This window comes from Leptinotarsa decemlineata, unplaced genomic scaffold (assembly GCF_025532065.1).
Source record: "Leptinotarsa decemlineata unplaced genomic scaffold, Ldec_3_MD MMD2_tig00026328_RagTag_RagTag, whole genome shotgun sequence".
In the NCBI taxonomy this organism is placed as follows: Eukaryota; Metazoa; Arthropoda; class Insecta; order Coleoptera; family Chrysomelidae; genus Leptinotarsa; species Leptinotarsa decemlineata.
This window is the reverse complement of record NW_027412688.1, coordinates 12,638,589-12,665,920: the sequence shown is the minus strand read 5'-3', so window position 1 is coordinate 12,665,920 and position 27,332 is coordinate 12,638,589. Positions and strand designations below refer to the sequence as shown.

Sequence of the window (27,332 nt, the reverse complement as noted above, 5' to 3'; positions counted from 1 at the left end):
GTTTCCTCAATGAACCAGATGTTCTAAAAGCTTTATCACATTGTGTACACTGAAAAGGCTTGATACCTTTATGTATATTCAAATGGTGATTTAAAGATCTTTGTATGGTAAACCTGCTCCCGCAAATATGACATTCATAAGGCTTTTCTCCACTATGCATCAGAAGATGAGTTTTTAGATATGAAACTGAGTGCAGCTGTTTTCCACAATGTGAACATACACACTTTTTATCATCAGTATTTCGTTTACCTTTTTGCCAGTCAAGTAGTAATTAAGATGTTTCTTCAAGTAATCTTTGTTTGAAAAGTATTTTCCACAATGGAAGCAAAGGTAAGGAGATGATCCATCATGATTTTTAATATGCTCTGTTAATATTTCCTTACGGGTAAATGTCTTACCACACAAGTTACACTGGAAAGGCCTTTCTTTCGTGTGAACTAAATTGTGCCGTGTTAGAGAATGTCGTTGGGTAAAACCTCTTCCACAAATATTGCAAATGAAGGGCTTCACTGTTGCATGTATGGCCATGTGATTTTTGAGATATCCTCTTCTTCGAAATACTTTGCCACAAAGATTACACAAACATATTTCAATTCGTTTTTTGGTTTTGTGTTCAATCTCTTTTTCTTCAGAAGAATTTTCTTCAGTTTCTAAAGATGTTTCTTTGATTTCCGTTTCAGTTTCCACAGTACTGACGTCAGCTCTCTCGTGTTCAGTAATAATTGATTCAAAATCTGTAACGTTTGAATGGTGTTTCTGAATATGTTCAACGAGCTGATCTTTCCTTCTACCCACTTTTCCACATAAATTGCATTCAAATGGTTTCTCACCTATCAAATTGAAAAATTGAATTATCTGTGAAGTTACCTCTTAGGTTAGATATGTACAATACATACTTATTCCAGATTGCCAACTCTTTTTACATATATAATCTGTTGAAATGTGCATAACCCTTGCCACTCTTTTGGAACAATAACATCTGATTTAGAAATGTTTGTTCTTAGTTGAATTACAGCATCTCATTGTATCTCATTGGTAAAATTAGGGCCCCCGCGCACTGGCAACTTTGTCAAAGCAATTGTTCGGTTGCTTTAAAGAAATATAAATGATGCACACGGTATTGGATGCAGCCCCGCGCACGGGAGACTTTTAAGTTGCCGTGACTAATAATTGCGTCTAGAACTATTCCAAGGGTGACTAAACAGTTGCCAGCAGAAATGAGCAACGTGAATTTCTTCGTAACCTCGCCACAGCATTGTGACCTCGCGCACTGTCAACTATTCAGTTGCTAGACGGCCTTGGTCTGGAGTATATGTGCATTTCCTATTTTTCAAAGCAATGACGACAGTATTGTTGAAACGTTTATTTTGGCAATCGAGAAGCGGCCAGCGTTGTACAATACGCATCTAAAGGAGTATGCTGATAAAATTAAAAAAAAATTGGTTTATTTTAAGAAGTTCTAAAACAATTTTTCATTTACTAAAAATGCCATTTGCGAATTAAATACTAATAAATCGTTTTTATTTGTACTTTGTGATTTAGTTTGCAATAAATTATCAATGTTTGGTAGTGTTAATTAATGTTTTCTTTCTTGAGGTGGTACAGCCTATCATAATGATGTATTTCGGTAAGTAATACGTGTGCCAACAGAAATCAATAGACGATCAAAAGATTCTATGCTCATTCTAAAATAATTGAAGAACTTGTTTGGATGTTCTTTCAATCTGTCGAAGAGCTTATAAAATTTCCCGTCAAGAAGTCGTGAACTAATTAATGGATGTACCCAAAACGTTTTGTTCCTTTGCTTAATTTTTCGCTGCCTCAGAATAAGCGCAACAGCACAGGCGGCTTCCACGATATCCATTGTACACTGAGCTGAGAGGCAACTATTTTAGTAGCGAGCGCGGTGGTGGACAAATCATGGGTGAGTAAACTGTTTAGTTGCTGGTGATTAAAATTTTCAGTGCGCGGGGGCCCTTTTACTGACAAGTTTATGCACCCGCCAGTCAGTATTGACAATTGTAACCGCGAAAATATGGATTAGTTCTTACGCAATTAATATAGATTATTGTAGGAGAGCAATATTAGCACATTACGAAAAATACTTATAATTATTTTAAAAAGGGCTGAGTTTTTATCCAATCTGATCTCATTATTTATAATGCGGTAAATAAGCAAGTACGGCTTCTAGCAATCAATGGAATGCGTCCACCTGCATAGACTCCTGAACGTTTGAATCGATATATCATCATAGACGGTTTTACCGAATAGTTCCATCTTTTTATCCAATTTTCCTGGACTACAGTGTGTTGTGCCCATTTTACCTAGATTACAGTATTTATATGCTGACAGTGATTTTATTCCGAATGTTATCTTCAATGATGATGACTGAATTTAATACAAACTTGTTTAGACATATTTTTATCCATAAATTAGAATTGCTCACTTATATTTTATTCAGAGTCACAAAGAATTTCCATATAAATTCAATGATTTGTAGACTTAAGCTTAGTTCAGTTCCAAACAATTGTGAAGTTGTTGCCTGTTATTTATTAAATAAAACAAAACATAGTGAAAATGTATTATTTTTTGTTTGTGGGTATTATAGATAATACAGGAGTAATTCAATGAAGCTGTTCTCACCACTCGGAGAGGCTTGAAAGGACCAACAATCTCTTGAGGCATAACGTCACTAATGATCGAGAAATAATGAATCTTTTGAAGGCAAATGAACAACGATGAAAATGATGTAAGTCACAAAAGAAAGTGGTAATGCTCCAGAAACTTCATCGTGTTTATTTAGGAAATTACCGAGCGCTTTAGTCAAATCACAACAGCGACAGCAATGAACAAGTGAAATGATATTGAAGTACAAAAGTTTGAAATTGCATTTTTGAGTCTTCGGATGATAAAATTATTAATAGATTAAGTTTGCCACTCAACTTATTAGAGAATCTACAGAAGTAACATAAGCAGCGACAGCCTCGAATTCTTGATATCAGTGAAAGAAAAAAAGAATTGAAAAAGAAGAACGGTAGGAGCGTGAAAGGAAAACAAAGAGAGCAATGAAGAAAAAGAAAGAGATGGAAAAGAAAAAACACGCGACGATCTTTAAGCCACTAGAATAAGGGTGAGAACAAGAGTCATTGCGAAAATAACTAGAACAACATGAAATGGAATGGAAAGAAAAGTAAGAGTATGAAATGAATAGAAAACAAGAAATAAAAGAGAAAGGAAAACGTCAAGAACATTAAAAAAGGATACAAATAGGTATTGATGATAGACTAGAGCAACAAGAAATCACAAAAATGAATCAAGGGATGAACAAGAACGGAGAAGGAAAGATACCTATAGGAATAGAAGAAAAAAATTAGTCTGAAATAACAGAGTGAATGATGAAATATTTGAGGTTCGAAATAAAGTCATATAATTTCGAGGTGAAGTTGAAGAAGTTCGAGATGAAGTGCTGACTTACAGCAGCTGAGTACAATGAATTGAAAATGTAATCGGAAAAATCCATGACCGAAAGAGATGGTCAATAAATTCAAGTGAAAAAAATTAAATGAAAACTAGGGACCACCTACACCTCTTATAACAAGGACAGTCTTGAAGCCTCCACCTTTCCATGAACAGGCATCATGAGTCGTGTACCATCGACAAGGCTAACGCCTTGTCACAAGAGAAAAGAGATAATGCACACGTTGTAGCACTTCGATTATAAAGTACCATAAATACTGCATAACATTTCACAAAATCAGCCAAAACGAATATCAATGGATTGCGGAAGCTCTTGAAATGAGAGGCAAGAAGATCAGAGCCATATCAGCTCTCATATCAACAACTGAAGGAGATTTTTCAGGAGTGTGGCAGTCATCGAAATACCAATTAGTTCGGCTTACCCCAAGTCACGAAACGGACTTGGGGTAGGAACGGACTAATAATTATCCGTGCGCTCGTGCATATAGGGAAACCTACACCAATAACTGTTCCGAAAGCCACAGAGAACAATATTGGGACTCTGCGAGCCTACACGTGTGGTAACCAACTGTGATAAGTATGTATTGACCAGAATTGTCAATACTCACGAAGCTCGTCCGATGCAATTGGTTTTCTATAATGGACCTAAAGAGCAATACGAAGTCCACGCTAACGTCAAGAAAGAGACCGTATTTTCTGCTGAAAGTAGACAGTACCAGTTCAGACTCCTTTTCTTCGGATTGTGAGGTGCTTCAGCCGATTTTGAAAGGTTTATGGGACTGGTTCATGGAAGACTTGCCTTGTCTATCTGAATGACGTAATTGACCATATTCACGTAATAATGGTTACACATACGAGGTCCTCCTAAAAAAGAGATTGCAGCCTGATGAGAGCATCACGATACTTCCTGCAAACAAAGAAAATGCCATGGTGATTCTAGATCCGGCAAACTATCGCAAACTTTAACGGGACCCAACGCAATCTAAGTTAAGGAACGTGAACAAAATCATTAGATCTTCCTCACTGTCGGAAACTGCACAGAAAGTCATTCTTAGAACTGAAGCTGTTCCACCTAGGCTCTACGGGCTTCCGAAAATACACAAAACCAACATGCCACTGAGACCGATAGTCAGTACCCCGGGCTCTCCGACCTACCACTTGGCGAGACATCTGGCCTCGCTTCCACAACCTCATGTGGGAAAGATCAACTCCTACGTTAAGGACTCGACAGACTTCGTTGGTAAAATTAGGGGCTTAACGCTGGAGCCGACGGATATTCTGGTCAGCTTCGATGTGGTGCCCTTGATTACCAATGTCCCACTGGAAGACTCTCTGAGGGGGATAGTCCACGTGTTCCTGAATGACGTCGTCGAACTCTTTAGAGCATGTCTCACAGGAAGTTACTTTCAATGGAGGGGAAACTTCTATGAGCAACTAGATGGCGTTGCGATGGGGAGTCCACTTAGCCCAGTGATAGCAAATTATTTCATGAAACGGTTTGAAGGAAAAGCGATACACGTTTGAATTGAAGCCGACCCTGTGGCTACGTTACGTGGATGACACCTTCGTCATCTGGAAACATGGAAGAGACGCCCTGAACCGTTTCCTAAACCACTTGAATGCCCAACACCCTAGCATAAAATTCACAATGGAGATTGAGCAGGACCAACGGATAGCTTTTCTAGATGTACTAGTAGAACGATGTGGTACCATAATAACCCACAAAGTGTATCGAAACCCCACACACAGATAGATACTTGCACGCACTATCGAACCATCATCCTAGCCATAAGAGAGGAGTCATCTCCACTCTAACGGAACCGGCTCGGAGAATATGTGAACCAGGACATCTGGAGAGGGAACTGAAATACCTTGAAGTGACCTTGAGATCGAATTGATACAGTACCTCCGAGATCAGGAAAGGCATGAAACCGAAGAGCACCACGGTTCCAAAAGCGAAAAAGGATCAGATATAACAAAGCCTCAGGTCGGCTAAAGACAAAAAGAATCCATTATCAGCAGCAGGGGTCTATTGCATACCGTGCACTTGTGGGAAGGTATATATCGGAACCACCAAACGATCCATGGGAACACGACTGAAAGAGCATAAAAGGAACTGCAGACTAGGCTAAGCGGACAAGTCAGCTGTGGCAGAACACGCGCTTAGTGAAGGAGACCACATAATTTTGTTTGAAAACACAGAACTAATTGCCCCCAACCAGGGATACTATAGCCGACTGGTACGGGAGTCAATAGAAATCCACAAACACATGGAGAATTTCAACAGAAAAGAAGAAGCGGTGAACCTCAATCGAATATGGAACCCGATTTTGAGCAATTCGAGAATAACGAACAGAATGACAATAGGCAGCACGATTGTTAATGTTCCAGGTTCAAGTACAGGTACAAATACAGGTACAAGTGCATGTACAAGTACAGGTACAAATACAGGTACCAATACAACTGATTATCTGACAAGGCATAAATACGCTTTACGAAGCCTAAAAGTTAGTCATCGGACAGCAAGCCATGATGGTTAAACCTCTGAAGAAGCTAACCACTCGCGCCAGCGAAACGTCAGAAAGAAATTCCAAAAATCCACGGCTTTCAAAATCGAAAAACAGTGACACTGGATCTTCAAGAGGAGTTTAATCTTCATTACTAATGAATATTACTACAGTAATATTCATTACTACACCAAAGGTTTCAAACAGAACATCACAAGTTATTAATATATGATCAAAATACTAGATCCCGATAAAATCACATTGATTACACTTCTTTTTGTTAATATTTTAAATCAAACATGAAACGGACTGGAAAATATAAAAGCATTTCTACTTTGAAATGGTCTCAGGCGCCTCGCGGCAGGCCCTGCATCTGACGTCAGGGACTCTATGCCCATCATGCGACTACAGTAGACTTAGGTATTAAAGACACCATCCTGGCAAGCCATGATGAACCCGAGAGTTTCCGACATCAGTCCACTCGACCTGAGGAAAGCAAATGTCGGGTGCTGTGATAAGTTGCCATGCATCGGCTAATGCTCGAGTTACCGAAGGAGTGGAAAAATTTTTGAAGCTCTTATGTGGGCCTTTTGCTGAACGAGTTTCAACCTGATGACTCAGTTGTGGTCAACTCATCCAGTGTCGAAAATTAAACCAAGTCCATCAGCCGTCGAGCAGCTGTCTAGAAGAAAAATGTTCCAATTCCTAGACTCTCGTGGTTCCAGATCATACAGAGAACTCGTTTGTTTGAAGGTGGTTGACAATGGTTCGTGGTGTATTTCATCAGTTCGGACTTCCATTGTCTAATAGAATTGTTATTTTTCGGTTAATCTTTTTTTAATTTTGTACAGATTCTTTCAGGGATTTCAAATTAATTTATATTATATTACACAATGGAATCCGAACTAATGAAATAATACATTGAACTCCTGAAGACTTTACAGGCTCCATCCAGTAACATTCTATCATATAGACACTCCAAACTCAAATATCCACGGCACCATGGACGGATGATTTGGGATGCAAACACTTCCTCGCCTACCTATTTGTTCGTCGTTTCACTTGAGAACTGCTAATTACATACTCTTCAGTGTATCATGAATCTCAAAAAAAGGACAGTATCTTTGCGGAACCCCCTTTGAGAGAGTCGCAGTAGATATACTTATTTAGACATTTTTCCATTACTAATGATGGCAATAAATACCTGATAGCTGTAATGGATAATGTCTCCAAATGGTCGAGATTGTTTCTATTTCAATTCAACAGGCTGGAAGGTACAGTAGCAGAGGCGTTACTCATACATGGACTATCCATAGAACTGCATTTCGATTAGGGAAGGAATTTCGATCGGAAAAGGTCTGTGGCAAGAACTGATGCTAAGATTGAGAACCCTAAAATTCATAAGGCAAAAAGATACTTCAACGACAATGGCAGTACGGCACAACAAAACAGTCAGATAGTATATATATGTACCGTTTTAGAAGATGAGAAACTCCGTCTCAACTTGGTATCAATATTCCAAGAACCAAGATCTGAGAACAGAAAAGAGTTACCAAAAAAAATGAAAAATTATGTATCACCTTGAGGGAAATGAACAGCGGTAAAAACGAATAAAGGTTGAAGAAGACAGTGGAGAACTTTTGAGTAATTTCCTCTAGTTATTTTAAATTTTCCAAGAGATATCGGGAACTAGTCTTAGTCCAACCAGGATACAGAGATCCAAAAATCATGAATTCGAATCCGTCTCCAATCAGATATGTTTCTGGCACAAATGTATCTAGTTGAAGGTAGAAATCTGCTATTTTAGATGGCTGCGAATTGCTATGATGTTCTCTAGGTGGCTCGGGAAAATTAATAATTGTACCCACTGTACTTCGGCTACTGCCGAAGTCGCCAACAAATGTCAAAGTCATCTGTCAAGTGTATCTGCAAAAAATTCAAATCAAATATATAAGAAAATAAGTTTCATTAAATCCTCTACTGTTATACATTGAGCTGGCAGTGCACATGTGCATTCAACTTGTCCGAAGTTTTTGCAGTATTCTCATTAAATATTTTTGGCATTCTGGAGTAAATATATTAATTCAAGATTACAGAGCCGCCAGATTTGCATCATTTCAGCAAAGCTAATATATATTTTGACAATAAATTGAGTATCATGTAAGAAATGTATGTATACTTGCTAGTTTTGAAAAGAGGCCCTTTTACAGATATCAGAAAATCAATTAGTATTTTTTCACCCAGAATTTGCACTTGAATTAGCAATCTAATGCTAACTCACTGCAATAATAAACATTGTCCTTGGAATTTGACACACTGGAAGTCGTTTTTGATGTGATTATTCGAGAATAGATTATACAAAGTAAGTAAATAGCTTTATGTATCATTAAAGCGGTATACATTGGTAAACACATAAGTGTTTATCGGAATAGTCAAAAAAGATCTCACATACTAGTATGAAATCTTGATATTAAACATTGATAAAAAATTCACAATCAACTTTTAAAATACTGGGGTGGTGATTAACCTCCCAGAAATATCTAAAACTCTATATTAAAATGATAATCCTGCCAAATACTCTTTCAGAGAATAAAATGCTTCTCCATCAACAATAAATACGTGTAGTTTACTCTTTGATTTATTTTAATTATTTAGGTTACAGCATAATTCTAGATATTTTTCGTAGCATTTTATTTGTTTATATTTTTGTGGAGAATAAAATCGACATCTTACAAGAAACCTACTGAATTTTCTGGCCCCCTTTTTTCTATTACTTTTTCTTAATACCATCATCCTTTCTTCAATGGAATATAAATGGAGTATTTTCCCACCTGGAAATGTTTCAACTTCTAATAAATAAAGAGAACCCCATAGTAATATGCTTGCAGGAAACTAATTTTAAGACTGACCATACATACGAAATCAAATCTTACAATTCATTCCATAAAATTATAAATAGTCCACTTAGAGCCTGCGGTGGAGTCACTATTTATATTGAAAAAGCTATCGCTTCAGAAGTGGTTCCAATAATGTCAGTACTCGAAGTCATGGCAGTTCTTCTCACAACCCCACGAAAAATATGCATCTGTAACCTATATATTCCATCGAGATCTTGGCTTAACAATACAACAGCTGCCAAAACTCTTCATTATTATAGGCGATTTCAATGCCCATTTCTATTTTATCTTCCAACAATCGCGGAGTAGTCTTGGAGGAGTATATCAATTTTTCCAATCTCGTTATACTAAACAATGGTGAATTCACGAGAATTAACAGCACATCTGGCAACCATTCTGCTGTAAACTTAGCATTTTGCACGCCAATGATCTCTATATCGCTCTCTTGGAAAGTATCATTACAATCATACGATGGTAATCATCTCCCAATCCTGATTAAAAGTAACGAAATCTCAAATCAGACATCAGTATATCATCCCACATGACACATAGAAACTCAAAAGTATACATCATGACAAATGGACTCAATATGAGAATTTGATTGAATCCAAGTTATCAAATATTTCTTTCCCAAATTTCGATAATGACGTGAAAACTCTGACAATAACTTTTTAGAAATGAGGAAAGTCATAGACGCCAAACCTTTTTTAATTGAAGATGACAATGAAAATTCACTAAATGTCGATATAACCATGGATGAGCTCAAAGAGGCATTGTCTAAAGTGTAAGATCATACTGATGACATTTCATAAATATTTTTCAAGAAACTCCCACACTCTGGCAAACATTATCTTCTAGGGATTTACAACACATTATATCGCACAATTTCTCACATCTTGGTCTAAATCTATCGTGCTGCCTCTTTCGAAACAGAATGAATCTCCATCTGATACCAATTCATATAGACCTACTTCCCTTATCTCCACCATGTATGAGGTGTTAAAGAAGATTCTTAACGCCAGACTACAGTATTTCCTAGAGAAGAATAACCTAATAGTTCCCCAACAAAGTGGATTTTGAAAGAACCGGTCAACAACAGACAATCTTGTTATTTTACAGTCAGCCATCCAGACTGATTATAGCCATCTCTTTTGATATTCGTCGAGCATTCAGTATAGTTTAGAATCGCAACATATTGGAACAGATGAAAAAGTGGGATATCCAAGGAAACCTACTTGCTTTTATAGAAAATTTCTTGAAAAACAGATCTTTTCCTGTGAGAGTTAATAGCATAGAATTTTCCCTAATAAAAACAACCCCGCCTATCATTATACCTCCAATAACAGATTCCTCCATCTTTTTGAACAAAATGATAAAGTTACCTCACCTCTCTATGCAAAAATGTCAAACATTCCTATTAACCCTATAGTTCATAAAAACGTCATGTCATGTGGTTTCTTCTCTTTACCACCATGGACCACAGGAAAAATGATACCCCACCAATTCTTATTCAGAAAACTTTCTCTGAATTAATCTCTAACTACAAGGAATACAATCACTTATGCACAGATGCCTCCAAATCTTCTAAGTGTATGGGAGCAGCCGTCGTCACAGCAGATACGGAGCATGCTTATCGTCTGCCGTCAATCTGTAGTGTTTATACAGGTGAATTGTACGCCATAGCCCAATCCGTAGCACACTGTGAAAGACTGGAAGGTAACCCTGTTATTGTCAAATATGGAAAATAATCATGAAATAATTCAAATTCATTTAAGTAAATACATGAATTGAAAGGTGTTCCAACCTCAACTTCAATATTCTAAAACAAAAACACTTAGTATTCAGAATTCCATCTTTTAATATTCCAAGTTCATAGACATCGAAATTGATACGATCACAGGATATAGAAATATAAAACAATCGCCAAATGAGCAAACTTTGCACAGATTGCATACTGAGCATTTTACCTTCATACAGTGACCGAATCAAAGTTGCAATGTCAGCGTATAAATCTTCATAAATATTGAGGGAGGTCAAGATCAGTAAGAGACAGTATTGAGAAATTTATTCAGTATCTATTGATCTTCTATTCCTGCTGGGTGGCAGTATAATGTAAGTTTTTGGTGATTTATTTAATTTTTGATTAGCATTTTAGTGTAAGTTTATTCTTGAAGTATTTTCCCTGTTTTCGTTACAATAAATATTTAATATAGTTTTTTAATGAGTTCTTTCATTATTTAGATGAATGATGAATGGGTGAAACAGTGAATAAAATCATCTCGTTAATAAGCCAAGCGAGTACTGAGTTGCGACATCACTTTCACCGATTCTCTCAGCGCAATCCACGGAATCAGACAGCTATACCCATGCAATGCACTGCTTGTTCGTATTAAGGAAAGGTTAACTAGGCTAATGCAGGATCAAAAAAGTATTAAACTAGTCTGGATACCTTCCCATACTAGAATCAAAGGCAACAAGAAAGCCAATGCAGCCGCTCGCAATATTACCGTTACTATTTCCGTAACTGTTTGAATTAATTCCACACACAGATTAACTTCAATACAATAAGCAAACTACTAACAATCACTTGGAAAGAAAGACGGATGGCCATAGAAACAAATAAATTACGAGGGATAAATCCCGATATGCGCTCCCAGAACTACCGTCTTAGAATCGAACACACAAGACTAACCCACCAACACCTTATGAAGAAAGAATATGGTGCGGATGTGAAGTCTCTGGTGTGATCAACAGTATGAAGCACATAATCGTGGAGTGCCCAGTTTTTGAATATGAAAGACAAGAGGCAAGACTTCCCAGTGATCTCAGTTTTGCATTAGAAGTAGTTAACTTGAACTCTTTATTAACTTTTTTGAGCATAGATTTCAAAAAAGTTAATAATCTATTCGTATATTGGATAAAATATAATTATATCTAATTGATATATGATGGAATCGGCCGATACTTGATGAAAATCCATACTAACGTATTCCAAAAACACTTTATTGTGAGATTTTCACTAAATTGTTTTACAAAAACGCAACACGTGTTTCGCCATAAAATGGCTTCATCTGGCGTGTCTTTCAACAGGAGTTGAAAGACACGCCAGATGAAGCCATTGTATGGCGAAACACGTGTTGCGTTTTTGTAAAACAATTTAGTGAAAATCTCACAATAAAGTGTTTTTGGAATACGTTATATCTAAATGATCCTTCGCATCAACCGCTCTCCTCGCGGTTGATGCGGTTATTTTGAAATAAAAAAAAAAATCAAATGATTTTAGAGACAAGACGAAATGTATCATTTGTATAACTTTATGATTATAATTGTGTTCTTCCCAAGTACTTGGATAACTAATTTCAACTCTTAAAATGTTACTGACTTGGCTTGCTGAATTATTTGTTGATTCATTTTCATTGATATGTGATGGAATCGGCCGATACTTGATGAAAATCCATAAATTATTCAAGAAACACTATATTGTGAGATTTTCACTACAAAAACGCAACACGTCTTTGAATCAAACTCATGCTATGCCAATGACACGTTCTGCTCTGATAAAGCTGCTTGCAGCACCCTCCTTTGCAAGGGAGTCAGCAGCCTCATTGTCTTTCAGGCTAGTATGGCCATAATCCAGACCAGAGACAATCTGTTACGTCTTCCTATCGAGAGAGTTCTGGCAATTTGCTACCAACTGAGACGTTGCTCGTAGGAGCCAAGATCTTCCAATCTCTCCGCACACAATTCAATAGCGTGAATATCCGCTTGTAATACAGTCGCATAGGTTCCCAGGCAGGTTGACATCTCTGCCCTGGGTCTGCGACTGAAAACACCTGCACCAAAACCGGAAGGTGTTTTTGATCTATCTGTGAACCAACAACAATCTACTCTTAATATTTCCTTCTCTCGGAGAATCCAGTCGTTTCTACTCGGGGACTGTACTTTATAAGGCAGTTCGTAGTTGACAGTTGGAGGCATAAAGTCAGAGGTCATTTCCAGAATGTTATGACTTCCAGTATCAACTAACATTCCGTGGCACTATGCATTAAATTGATTTGTGCAATTAGCAATATGCACAAGTCTGTATGCAGTCCATCTGGCCTCTCCATAGAAATGTGGAAAGGAGGTAGATCTAGAAGGATCTCCATGACCGTTGACGGTGTAGTATTGATGGCACCACCTCTACAAGCCAGAGAGTTTCACCTGGGCCGTTTTCTGTAAAGCCTTCGGCCACCAAACAATTGCACCATAAGTGATCATTGGTCTGACAATCATCACATAAATCCAATGGATTTGTTTGGGACCTTAACCCCAAGTTTTACCATAAATCCTTCGACTCGACATGTCCATAGGGACAGTCTGGCTTTGTGTAAAACTTTTTCCAAGTGAGCGTTCCAGGTGAGTTTTTCATCAAGGACAATGTCAAGATATTTCAACTCTGTACCAAATTGAATGAGGGGAAAGTGGCGTTAGATCGTACGATTTGCTCCTCCTGGTGAAGGGATTATCACAGGTTTGCTCCCTCAGGCACCAACTGTGAACAACGTCCATCGTTCTTTTTTGGGCGTTTAACGCCCTCGAAGATGGGAGGTCTGTTGGTATCGAGAGTCAGATTTCCAGGAAAGTGGTTTTCTATCAAAAGCTCTAACGTTTCTTTACTAGAGGTCGTGAATGTTCCATCGGGTCGTTTAAGCGACCAGCAGTCGGCTCTCTAGAGAGAATCTTGTGAATTCATGTGCTGCGAGGTAAATCAGAGATACTCTCACATAGAATCTTGTGAATTCTTGTGCTGCGAGATACTCTCACAGAACTTCCTCCATCACTCCCATTTTGCCTTTCTAATTTCCTTGTTGTACTGTATCCATATCATTACAACTGTGAATAGTAATGAATCCGTTCTCAAAGTACGATTGGAGGGAGTTTTTATACCCACTCCAATCAGTAGATTTTGAGTCACGATATTCTACTACTGGTCTTAGACCTGTTTCAATATTGAAAAGAATATATCTATGGTTTGAACAAGAAGGTTCAGTAGATACAGACCAATGGTGTATCTCAGAGAATGTGAGCTGATGGTTAAGTCTAATACCTCTTGACTATTACTAGTGACAAAAGTTGGTTCCGAGCCCCCATTAATTACAAACAGTCCTTACCCTAGTTTATTATCAAAGAGTAACTCACCTCTATAGTTTATATTCGTGCTGCCCCACGCTGTATGGTGTGAATTGGCGTCACATCCCATTACGATTTGAAGTTTGTTCCTTTTGCTGTAGTCGATAAGTCGTCTAACAGCTAGAGGAGGTACGGTATCCGAATCTCCCGGAAAGTAGGCGGAGCAGGCGATAATATTCGTCTTACCCTTCTTGTCCGATATGGAAATTTGAATGGCCACCACGTCTTGGGTGCAGAAGCCTGTGCATGCTCTGGGTTTCACCCCAGGGCACGCTATTACCTCACCAGGAATATTGCTCAATCCGGCTACTCGGCCTGTTTTTCCTGTCAATGGTTCCTGCAGGAGAGCGTAGCTAACCTAATCCTCACGACCTGTAACCATCCAGGCCTAAAAATGCAGCTCTGAAATTGTACCTATGGCCCTTCATCTAGAATAACCTCTGAGGCCGACAAAATAGCCACCTGAAGAGATTCCAGTTAATGAGGTAGTCGGATAATCAAGGTGCAAGATTCCCACCTTGATACCCGCGACAACCTTTCCATATGAGGGTTTTTGCACATCAGCTACACCTGACGATGCCTTAGATTCAGCCGTGCAGGGCTTTTTCGCCTCTGGTTTCGGTGAATCATCATTTGAGCGCAAACGTTTGCTAACCTGCTCATGGGGGGTTTGTTCCTCCACCTGAAACAGATTCTGCGTACGCTGCTCAAGAATTTGGTGCAAGATTCAGTTATTGGATCAGGAGTTGGAGAGTTAATAAGTTTTCGCTCCTGATCTGAAGTTACAGGGAGGTCAGTCGGAGTTGTAAGCTCGATATCCATCTCCTCTGTAGACTCAGCGTACTCAGTCCATAAAAATCCCACAAGTAGCTAGGGCAATCACGGCAGAGCCCCGCATTACCATGACAAGGCGATGCTACGACGAAAGGGTGCGGTATCTCGAAGGTACCGTAGAGACAGCTGATAGGTTCAGTGTCATTCATCCTCTCGGTACGGATACACACACCTTAGTATCAAGCCATCGTTGAGATGCCATTCAGTTAGGGAATAACAGGACAAGTGATTATGTCATTCCCGTATCCAGCGGAGCTACGTGGAAGCAGGCATCCAATGACCGTTTGCTCCCAAGCCAATGCACTCGCAAAAACAGCGGGTAGTGGTTCAGGCAGTGAAAGCTGAACAAAGACAGCCAACCTGCCCCATCTAAATAAACATGTAAAGAATGAAATTACCTGTGTTTATGTATCAGGTAATTAAGTTTTCACATTTGAAAAAATATTCAGTAACGGAGACTGATCTAATTCTCTTCGGTCATTCAGTAAATGACCCTATCCATTTCTCAACATTTTAAAAGATCAAGTTTCATACTTTTCTCTTTCAAATGTAACAAATCATAGTCGTGATTGAACTCTGGTTCTTCTGTTAGAAGATGGTATGCAAATATGGAACTGGTCTTTCCATTTAAGAAACTACTATGCTCCCTAATTATTTGGGAAAATGTTCTCCCCATTTGGCCAATATGAAGTTTTAGGCAAAAATCACAAGTCAACTTATATACTCCCGATCTATCCTAGACCGAGTTTTGTCTTTATTGTTTTTAGTAAATTTGCTAAAGTATAATTTGTTCTGTGAGGCACGTCTAATCCTTTCTTTCCCAAAAAATGTGCGATATTATTGGTGAGAACACCAAGATATGTCAATGTCCTGTAAGGCACACTACCGTTTCTTGAAGTTGGGTAGACCTGGTCCATGGTTTGTTTTCGTAGTTATATTGAGCGTATATTATCGCGTTTATGCGTATTATCGACTACATTCTCTCCGAAGAGCATAGAAGTCATTTCTTGAATGCAAAGACCAATTCCACATTTGCAAACCATATTCTAGCAGAAGGATATGCCTTCAATAACGACTTTGAGGTGTTACATTCAGAATAGAAAAGTTTAAAACTCAATGTTTACAAATAAATTTAAGTATTCAGGTCATTTACTGAATGAACAAATAGAGTTAAATAATTCCTCATTACTGAATATTTTTCAAATGTGTAAACTGGTGATTAACTGATACATGAACTCAGGTAATTACATTCAACATATTTATTTAAATGAGCTTGTAAACTCAGATACATATTTTCAACATTAATAACTGCAATGCAGTTTGAGTAGAGCCTTGATGATGACAGCACGACCAGCTGTAGAAAGCGCTCCCATATAATTAAATAGGAGTTATGAAGCTGCAAATCCTTTTTGTAACAAATATTAATATTGACGTAAGTTCACCTATGTCAGTGATTGTATATTGACTTCTTCTAAGCCATGCTGAAAGTTCAATAGTAGATTATTTGGTTCAAGAAAATTAGCTAATCTAGTATTCATGGCAACATTATTATTTAGAAATAAACCTTACCATATAATCCATCAACAATGTTCCTACCATAACCCAAACAAATCAAAAAAACCGACCAGAAAATTGAGGCCTCTTTTTCTGTTATTAACACAAATGAAGTAAATTTAAGCTGTTTCTACCGCACCGCTAGTGGAACTCACACAAAACTTAAAGATCTACAACTTGCTGTTAACTGCTTAGATTACAATGCTTTGCTACTGTCGGAAACATGGCTAGACAGTCAAACTTCTGATGGAGAATTGGGATTTAAACAATACAATATATTCAGATGTGACAGAGAATCTACCAGGAGCGACAAACGTGGAGGGGGTGGGGTGTACTGATTGCTATTCATTTTAGAATCAAAGCTAACTTAATAGCTTTGCATAACAACGTTGAAAATATTTTTGTAATAACCAAGTATGGCAACTCCCCCATTATTTTTGGCTGTGTTTACATTCCACCATCATCCCCCCAAGGCTAGTATATTAAGCATTTCTAATACCTTCTTAGATCCAATTTTCTCCAACAGACATGACATAATAATTTAACTTGCAACGGACCCACTACTACATATTAGCATTCATCATTCTTCTTTTTCATTTGACATCATAACACACACTTCTAGCAATAAACTCGATTACAATGAATACTTTTATAATTTAAAAAACGCTGATATTAACTCCTTAAATGCATTTCCTGTGTGGACTGCTCAATTCCCGCAATGATATCAATCAAGCAGTTTCTTATTTCTACGAAGTCTTGTATAATGCTCTCAAGCTCTGTGTACCTTTAAAAAAATATAATTATCAAATTTTCCCTCTTGGTTCACTCTTTAGTTACGGCAGTTAATCAGAAAAAAAGTATCACAAACTTACTTGCCAGCTCAGTGTAAATTGGTTAGCCAAATTGTTACAAAAGTCATATTGATAACATAGAGAGAAACATATCTAACAATCCTACGCATTTCTGATCACATGCCAACAAAATGAAAAATTCACACAAAATTCCTGAAAAAATGCACTACATATTGATATGATCAGTTCTGATGGTAATGATATATCAAATCTTTTTGCCAACTTTTTTTCTACAGTCTATTCTAAAGACTTACATTAGATTCGAATTTAATTATGCCAGAACTGTTAATATAGTTGAAATCATAATTTGTGTGACGGAAATTTTTGATCGTATTGCAAGTTTGCCATCTAAATTATCTTTTGACCCAGATGGAATCCCCCTGTATTTTATCAAAAACTGCATTTATTCTATCACAAATCCTATTCACACAATATTTAATACGTCTCTGAAAACAGGGATTTTCCCCGATTTCTGGAAACATGGCTTCTTAACACCCATTTTTGAATCGGGAAATAAAGATAATATTGAAAGTTATAGAGCAATTTGCATGTAATCAAAAATTTCTAACACGTTGGATTATTCTGTAACAAAAAATGTCTCTTGGATGTGCAAAAATAAAATCAACAGCATGGCTTCATACATGAAAGGCCAACCAACAAAAATTTATTACTGTATCAAAACTATATTCTATTACATTTTGAAAATAAATATCAGGTTGACTCTATATATACTGTAATGAATCTGAAGCCGGCCCTGACCGTTATCTCAGACACCAAACATATGACTCAGCGCGAAAGGAATGTGATCGACGAACCTCCACGAAAAGAATAGATGAGTACCGAAACCGCTAGAGGTATCTAGAACGTTCGTTACCAATATAAAAGGTCGGGTCCTCGCTCAGAGAGGAGTCTGTATCTAGAAAGTGAATTGTGCGTTTAAAGAAAGAATTCTAACCGTTAGTTGCTAAGTGTTGTATATAAATTAGTTGTGATGGTGAAATATTGTTAAAAATAAATTTGTTTAAGACAGTTAATTCTTTAATTCGTTACAATTGGTCATCAGAAGTGGATTTTTAAAATAAATTTGTGAGCGCTTGGTGGACACTCTTTGTATTACGGTGAAATTGACTATAAGACTTATTTGTTCGCGTAGAGACTGGTGATTCATTGTGTTTCGCGAAGTGGACAGTACCGGACCACGGAAACATAAACTGATAGACCTTTCTCGCGAAAAATAAACTTGTGAAAATGAATAAGTATTTCGGACTCGATTAAAATAAGTGGACATTTTCAGTTTTGTGGAAAATAGAAAATAAGAGACAAAATGTGTTCGAGGAAAGTGCGCCTTGTGGACTTGAAAGTCGCTGAATTGAAGCAAGAATTGGAGGAGAGAGAGCTAGATGCTTCCGGAAAGAAATCAGTTCTCCAGAAGAGACTATGGGATAACTTGATTGAATCAGGAGAAGATCCGGAAGCATATTAATTCGAAGTTTCTGGGGGTGATTTGAGTTCAATAATGAGCAAACTCGATGAGAACACCAAATCGCTGAAAGATGAACTTCAACAAAATTCGGTAAGTCTGGAGGAGAAGCTTCTGGAAAATTCAAAGAGTTTGGAGGAGAAGCTTCGCGAAAATTCGGTGAGTTTAAAAGATGAACTTCAACAAAATTCGAAGTGCCTGGAGGAGAAGCTTCTAGAAAATGCAGAAGGCTTAAAGAAAGAACTTTGTGGTGTGGCGAGTCTACTCGAAGAAAGAATAGGTACCATCGAGACAGAGATAGACAAAATCAGAGAGAAAATCAAAGGGGAGATCAAAGATGAAATCGGGCAGAAATCAAGAGAATGAAAGAAAAATTAGGCGATGAAATCAAAGGCGGATTTGAGGCAGAAATCAGCGAGATAAAGGAAACAATTAGCAAGTTGCGAAACCAAATCGTTAATTCTGCCCACCCCACAGAAACGGTTACAGAAATTTCAATTCCGGAACTGAAAGAGTTCAAAGCCAGTTCTGAACCAGGAAAGCTCTCCATGAAGCCGCACCAGTTCGACGGAAAAACTCCTTGGGCAAATTACCGCCGACAATTTGAAGCTGCGGCCAGAGCGAATTGATGGAATGCAGGAGAAAAGGCGGTAGCATTAACATTGGCGTTGCGTGGAGAAGCAACGAATATTCTGCAAACCCTCACGGCCCAGGAACAGGAAGACTATGACCAACTTGTAAAGCATCTTGAGCTGCGGTATGGACAGGCCCACCTAGAGCACGTTTACCATTCACAGCTGCAGAACCGCTGCCAGAAATCAGGAGAATCCCTACAGGAGTTTGAAGCCGACATAGCTCGATTGGTCCGTCTGGCATATCCTGCTACACCCGAAAATGTAATGGAGCGGTTAACAGTTCAGGCATTCTTGGATGGACTTCGCGTCCAAGAAACGAGGCAGGCCTTGACATCCCAAAAATCTCGTGAATGCAGTGGCAAGCGCTCTGGAGTTTGAGGCTGCAAAACAATCCTGCAAGAGCCAGAGCAAAGTTCAAGCTATCGAGGAAGATGGACAAGTGCTTGCTGATATTGAAGCCACCATCAGGAAAGTAATGAAAGAAGTGTTGCCTGAGAGGAAACAAATAAGATGCTGGAACTGTGGGAAAGTTGGACATGTGCGTAGCAAAATTCCAACTTTCAAAGAATCGAAACCAAATCAGGAAAACTAGAGGTGGTCGATGAGAAGGGGCAATCGTCGGCCTGTACCCAACAAGCCCCCGTAAAAATCGCATATGTTGCCGTTCTCCAACGACAAGACAAAGGTGTTTTCGTAGACGGCCTCATCAACAACGAGCCTTGCACCATGCTGCTAGATACAGGTGCGACGAGAAACATTCTTGGGCCAATCTTTGCCAAAACACCGGCAAGAATTGAACCGTCAAGCTGGAAGCTACGCACCGCAACAGGGGAGCCAGCCACTATATTTGGAGAACTGCCAATTGAATTGGTGTTGGGCAGCACAAAATTGAAACATCGTGCATTGGTGGCGGACATCGAGGATGATGCAATCATTGGAATGGGCATAATGAATTCCAGAGGGTTCGAGCTTAATTTCCAAGACGGCGTCCTACGTGTCGGCGGAGAAGAGCTGGTGCTTCATGGAAGAAGCGAAGAGACGAACAGGGTCCTGTTGGCTGAAGACATGTGCGTACCTGAAAGGGCTGAAACCATCCTTCAGGCTCGCTTGGACGGAAGTGCGAGCAGCGGCAAGGTGGTAATGTTCGAGCCCAAGATACACGATGAGAAAATTGGACGAGGAATCGCACTGGGAAAGACCCTGTTGCGTGTTGATAAAGTTGTGCCAGTCAGGGTCATGAATGTCAACTACTTTCCCGTGACTTTGAAGAAAGGAACCATGCTGGGGCACTGTTCGTCCACTTCCTCTGTGATACGGAGTGTACGCAGTTCTGTTAGCCAAGCCAACAACTTACCTAAAGAGTTGGAGAAGTTGATTGACATTTCCTCCAAGGACATAACACCAACTCACCGATCAAAACTGAGGGAGTTAGTCAAGAAGTACCAAGAGATCTTCGATATTGGAGAAGGAAAAGGCGGCAGAACGAATGTGGTTCAGCATAGAATCGACACTGGGAATGCCCGACCAATCCGACAATCAGCTAGAAGACTCCCTCTTGCCAAGAGAGAAGAGGCAGACAAGATAGTCAACGATATGGGAAAAGAAGGAGTCATCGAACCTTCTGACAACCCCTGGTCTTCCCCAGTCGTGTTAGTGAAGAAGAAGGACGACTCGACAAGGTTCTGCGTGGATTATCGCCAATTAAATCACGTGACGAAGAAAGACAGCTACCCTCTTCCAAGAATCGACGACACCCTAGACACGCTAGCTGGCTCCACAATTGTCTCGACTCTGGATTTGAAGAGTGGATATTGGCAAGTTGAATTTGCCCCAGAAAATCGAGAAAAGACAGCTTTCACCATCGGCTCAGGATTGTGGCAGTTCACGGTTATGCAATTCGGGCTTTGTAATGCTCCAGCGACCTTCGAGAGATTGATGGAGACGGTTCTCAAGGGGCTCTCATGGAAGACATGTCTAATGTATCTCGACGATATAATCGTGGTCGGAAAATCGTTCGACGATCACTTGAAAAATCTGGAGGAGGTGTTCATGGAGGTGTTCATGAAAAGTTCTAGATTGAAACTTAATCCCAAGAAATTCCATCTGTTCCAGAAAAAAGTCCGTTACCTTGGCCACGTTGTCTCTGAGGAAGGAGTGGCGGTAGACGAACAAAGGATCAAAGCAGTTAAGGATTGGCCCATTCCATCAGCTTCGTAGCTTCCTTGGTTTTAGCACCTACTACCGCAGATATGTGCTGGGGTTTGCCAACATCTCCAAACCGTTGATCCGACTTACAGGTCCGAGGAATCCCAAGACTCATTCATTCAAGGAATTGAAAAGAGCTTTGATCAACGCTCCTGTTTTGAGCTATCCCCTACCGGACGGAAGGTTCATTTTAGATACGGACGCCAGCAACGTGGAACTTGGAGCAGTCCTTTCTCAGATCCAGGATGGACAAGACAAGGTTAATGGCTACTTCTGCACAACGCTCAGTAAACCAGATCGCAATTATTGTGTCACCAGGTGAGAGCTGTTGGCCTTTGTCAAAGGTGTAGAACATTTCTACAAATACGTGTATGGAAGATTTCTGTTGAGAACGGACCATGCAGCTCTCAAATGGCTGCTGCAGTTCAAAAATCCCGAGGGCCAAGTGGCACGCTGGATTGAGAGACTTCAAGAATTTTACTTCAAAATAGAACATCGAGCTGGGACTAGCCATAAAAACGCAGATGCCCTATCACGGAGACCATGCCCCGATGACTGCACACATTGTCGACGAGCAGAAGAGAAGGATGCAGCTATTAGTAGAAATACAGCTGTAGACGACGATTGGGAGGAAAATAAGATCAAGGAAGAACCAGATCTTGGTTTATTCATCGGATGGAAGAAAAATAATCAAAGACCATCGTGGCAAGAGGTAGCAGGTTATTCGTCAGCTGTTAAAGTCTTACTGGGCCCAACGAAACTCTCTCACCATGGAAAACGGGGTTCTGAAGCGGGTGTTGGAGTCTGAAGACGGTGGAGAAGAAAGGCGCCAGACAGTGGTACCCAGGAACGGACGACGGGAGGTGCTCAAAGAAATCCACGATGGCGGAGTGCTAGCGATAGAATGAAGAAGGCCTATGACATCAAGACGAATGCTGGAGAATTCGAAACCGGTGACCTAGTTTGGCTGTACAACCCTAAGCGACGCCGTGGTTTACCACCGAAGTTGCGGAACTCGTGGGAAGGTCCGTACAAAATCATGAAAAAGATTAATGACTTCGTCTACCGAATCCATAAGCCACCTCGAGGAAAGCCTAGGGTCGTCCATTTTAATAGATTGGCTCCTTATGCTGGAAATCACGATCAAGTTCGCGCCCTCAGACCACCAGAGGATGGAATGGCGTTCCAGCAATTCATGTCCTTATACTCGAACGGACAGAAGGTCGAACGGACAGAAGGTCAAACGGACAGGAGTTCTACAGTTGAAGAAGGGTCAGAGAAACATCTTCTACTTGGTGAGCAAAAAGCATTCTCGAGACAAACCGTCCTATGAAGATGTCTGGAGGAGTCTTACAAGACTGAAGGAGACGATGCTCGACCAGAATCTCGTGGAATTGGCAATCCCGAAATTAGCCTCTGGGCTCGACAGGCTGGACTGGAGAATTGTGAGAAAAATGTTGGAAATGATCTTCAGATCCAGCGGCATCCAGATTTTGGTGTACGGTAACCATCTTCCACGACCGAGCATGAAGACTGTGGAGTGTTACTTCCATTGAACTTCACAGTGCAGTCCTGCAGGTATCGACACACGCCAAGGATAACATTTCGGGACGAAACGTCTTTAAGAAGGGGGCAATGTAATGAATCTGAAGCCGGCCCTGATCGTTATCTCAGATACCAAACATATGACTCACCGCGAAAGGAATTCGATCGACGAACCGCCACGAAAAGAATAGATGAGTACCGAAACCGCTAGAGGTATCTAGAACGTTTGTTATCAATATAAAAGGTCGGGTCCTCGCTCAGAGAGGGAGTCTGTATCTAGAAAGTGAATCGTGCGTTTAAAGAAAGAATTCTAACCGTGAAGATAAATTAAGCGTTAGTTGCTAAGTGTTGCATATAAATTAGTTGTGATAGTGAAATATTGTTAAAAATAAATTTGTTTAAGACAGTTAATTCTTCAATTCGTTACTATACAGACTTTTCCAAGGCTTTTGATGGGGTCAAGCATGATATCCTAGCATCCAAATTAATATCTCTTGGTTTCAAGAGTCATTTGTTGAGTTGGTTCAAGAGCTTCTTGAATGGGCAAACACAATGTGTGAAAGTGGCTGGATATATTTCACATGCAATTAATTTATCTTCTGGAGTACCAAAGGGTCACTTGTCTTTGATTTATTTATAAATTGTATAAAATACAATTAGGAGTTCCCAATTTTTATTATTTACTGACGATCTGAAATTATTTCGCCCTGTGAACACTTTCTATGATGCCAATCTTTTGCAAGAAGATATAGAGAACTTAGGCCACTGGTGTCAACCCAATAAAATGAATTTAAATGTCAAGAAGTGTTTTGCAATATCTTTCTTTCGGATGAAAACCTTTACCAATTTTCTATATGAAATCCTTGGTAATCAGTTAACACGTGTCAATGAGATAAAAGACCTAGGAATAAAATTTGACTCCAAACTCAGTTTTTCTTACCAAATTGATGAAATCACAGCAAAAGCTTATAAAATATTGGGCTTCACCTTCAGGACATGCAGACTTCAGTCATAACACAATAAAGGTAATGAAGAAAAGAGAATTGAAACTTTCTTTGTTTCTAGAAAGTTTCAATTCTCTTTTCTTCATTATGATTTCTTACCACGTAGTAACGACTACATCCATCATGTTAGATCCATTCTAGAGTATGGGTCTTTTGTCTAATCTCCACACTATGACTGGTCAAACAAATTGAAAGAGTACAAGAAAAATTTTTGAGGTGCTGTACTTATAAATTGGGTTTACTCCTAGAGCAATATGAGTATGTCGAAGTAGAAAAAATCATTATTATTCAGCCACTTTCTCACAGAAGCTGTATCAATGATGTAATATTCCTGCAAAAAATTCTCTCAGGTAATATCAACTGTCCACATACATAATACTCGAGACTATTTCATTGAAAACTCCTATTTATAGGAGTGAATACAAAGGTGAATCAGTTTAAACAGCAAGCTTTCTATGCATCTATGTGCATTTGATATAAGTCTACGAACTGGTACCTACAAACTAATGAAAACAAAACGATGTGACTACTGCTTCGAACATCCTAAGCTTTTGATGAAGAATTGCTTATACATATTTCTAAAATTCACTAATAGTGAAATACCCCATGTTATGATTTTGGATTAACTTCATAACTTCAGCAACCTATTACTCTGTATAAACATATTTTATATTTTACATTTCACTCATGATATCTGGCAGTTTCATTTTTAAGTATGGGGAACATTAGACAGAGCTATCCTCAATTTGAGGTTTAAATTTATAATCATGATAAAAAATTTATTTACTGTGAAATAGGAAGTCTCGTAAGTTTATTAGTTGTGAAAATACTATTTGTAAAGTATAATGGAATTGAAAATGTAGGAACTTTTCAATAAACAACATGAAAACAATGTAAGCTATCAAATGGTCTGAAAATCAAAATGATTACTGATGACTCACGTTTGTTCCACTAAAGGAATCACTGCCCTCACAAGTGAAAATAAATTATAAAAAGGGTTCATATCTTCTCTCTCTCTCTCTTTTATCTTTTTTTTTTTCTTGCTTTTCTCTCATCTTCTTGTTCACTGGTACTAGTCAGTAAGTATATTTTAGTTTTAAGTTTAGTTTGTAGTATGGGTCTAAATGGAAGACCAGTTTCTCTCCTCCTGGTGTTGAAAGAAAACTGAACTCTCAACTTTTATTTACCTAACTTTTTTTTAATTGAAACTTAATATTGTTTGTGGATTTGTGGTAAATAATAAACGTATTATTATTATTATCATCTCTCTTTGATGTATTGAGTGCACGCTATCATTGGAATAAGAACTCTTGCTGATTAAATGCAAATGTCAATTGTTTTGTTTCCTTTTTTTCATTTGTAAATTGAAAGGATGCTATGTATCATATATTGTTGACTAATCATGAGTATTTTTTATTGTTCCAGTTGTAACTAATCATTGCTCCTTCTTTAACACAGTAAAATGTTAATTTCATTCACTCAATTTCTTGTCTGAAGAAAAACTGGATAATAACTGGTGAAATGAAGCATGGAAGTAAAAAAATAAACATTCATGAAATGAACAAGAAGGATCAGGTATATCAAATATAGCAAATACATTTCATGATATTCCATGTGACAAGCTTTTTTTTTCATCCTTGTTACAACCAATTAAATCAAGTTGATACTAAAAAGATCATCTCTGTAGCTGTGTCTTGAAATTGATGAAATATGTAGAATAGTACTAAATATGCCATTATAAAAGGGTTGATGTAGGAATCGTTTATCTGATTTGATTTGAAGAGTTATATACTGCGAAGATAGTTCAATGAATTATACTGTTGCAACTCAAGTACTCACTTGGCTGTATTTACTTAAATGAATTTGAATTATTTCATGAATATTTTCCATATTTGACAATACTTATGTTTCTATTTTGAACATTCCTACATTTGTTGAAAATTATTTCAAGACAAATAGTATCTACATATTACTATATTTATTGACAAAATAATAACTTTGCTAAAATCACATATTTGGAGCTCTGGGATCTTGGGTTATCTATATATAATATGATTTTTATATCTCTTACCTGTATGTGTTAAATAATGCCTTTCTAAAGTTGCCTTCTGAGAAAATGTTTTGCAGCAGGTTGTACATTTGAAAGGCTTGATACCCAAATGAATTTTCATGTGACGTTGCAATCCTCCTAATCTAGTAAACTTTTTTCCACATGTATCACATGAACATTCTTCTGAACGTGTTTTCTTTGAAGATTTGTAAGATTTTCTATCTAATTTATTTTTTTCTGTTAGGGGTACGATAACTGCTTCTTCTGGTTTTGAATCCAAGACAGAGGAGCTGTTCATTTCAATAACACTCTGGCTATCGTAGTCATTGGCAATGTCATCTTCAATTGATGAGTCACATATTTCAATGTTATCTTTTTCAGTCAACCGTTGTCTAATATATGAATCACTAGCTTTGCATATCCTAATGAATTTTGTAATATCTTCCAACTTAAGGGCACACTTCAAACAAATGTTCTGTGGCATCTCCTCACCCTCCTCAATCTTCGAACAAAGTGATGAATGAAAAATTTGAAGTCCATATATTTTATATTATATACCTGTAGACAAGTTATATGTTCAAATGTTATAAATAAATCGATGGAATCATGTAAAGACTTCAGATCATTAGAAGAGCATAAGCAAGCCCTACATAAATTGGAATAATTTCCAGTATCCATTACGGAAAATAATGGATAAAAATCAATTTCTGGGTGCAGTTAACAGGCTACTCAGAATAAAATTTTTGAAATTTTATGATTCAAAACAATAATAAATTTTATGACAGGTTACATTATTGATTTTTTGACAGCATTCTCCATTCTTCTTATTTTATTTTTTTGGCTATGAGTTTGAAATTCGATTGGACATTAGACCGTTAGATCTTTACCATGTCTTTACCACAAGAATACGATAGCGTCAACAAAAAACTAAGGAAAGATAAAGGTATAGATGGGGTAGGTATATATGTTAAAAAAAATTATCGGTATAAGACTCGAACCCAGATCATTGGCATTGTAGACTTTGCCCTTAGCCTTGACACCAACGTCTTCCGACGCCAGGCTAGTAGATGAACAACAAAGAGCCCACTTCAAGATCGCGCGTCGTTGGTAAGTGTTTCAGA

At 38.3% G+C, this 27,332-nt stretch overlaps 1 protein-coding gene across 2 annotated transcripts; it reads right to left on the bottom strand.

The window, feature by feature from the left end:
* Positions 1 to 36: 36 nt before the first annotated feature.
* On the bottom strand, positions 37 to 27,043 carry LOC111507733 (uncharacterized). Of its 2 annotated transcripts, none has more exons than XM_023163076.2 (3): positions 26,770 to 27,033; positions 26,233 to 26,713; positions 37 to 830 (listed from the first exon to the last, which is right to left on the bottom strand). In XM_023163076.2, the coding sequence occupies exons 1-3, from the start codon at positions 26,887 to 26,889 to the stop codon at positions 175 to 177; spliced, it is 1,257 nt and encodes a 418-aa protein (XP_023018844.2). In that variant the 5' UTR covers positions 26,890 to 27,033; the 3' UTR covers positions 37 to 174. The 2 variants fall into 2 exon arrangements, with proteins under 2 accessions (XP_023018844.2, XP_023018846.1); XM_023163078.2 differs by lacking the exon at positions 37 to 830 and adding an exon at positions 2,528 to 7,910 and having other exon boundaries at positions 26,770 to 27,043.
* Positions 27,044 to 27,332: the final 289 nt, after the last annotated feature.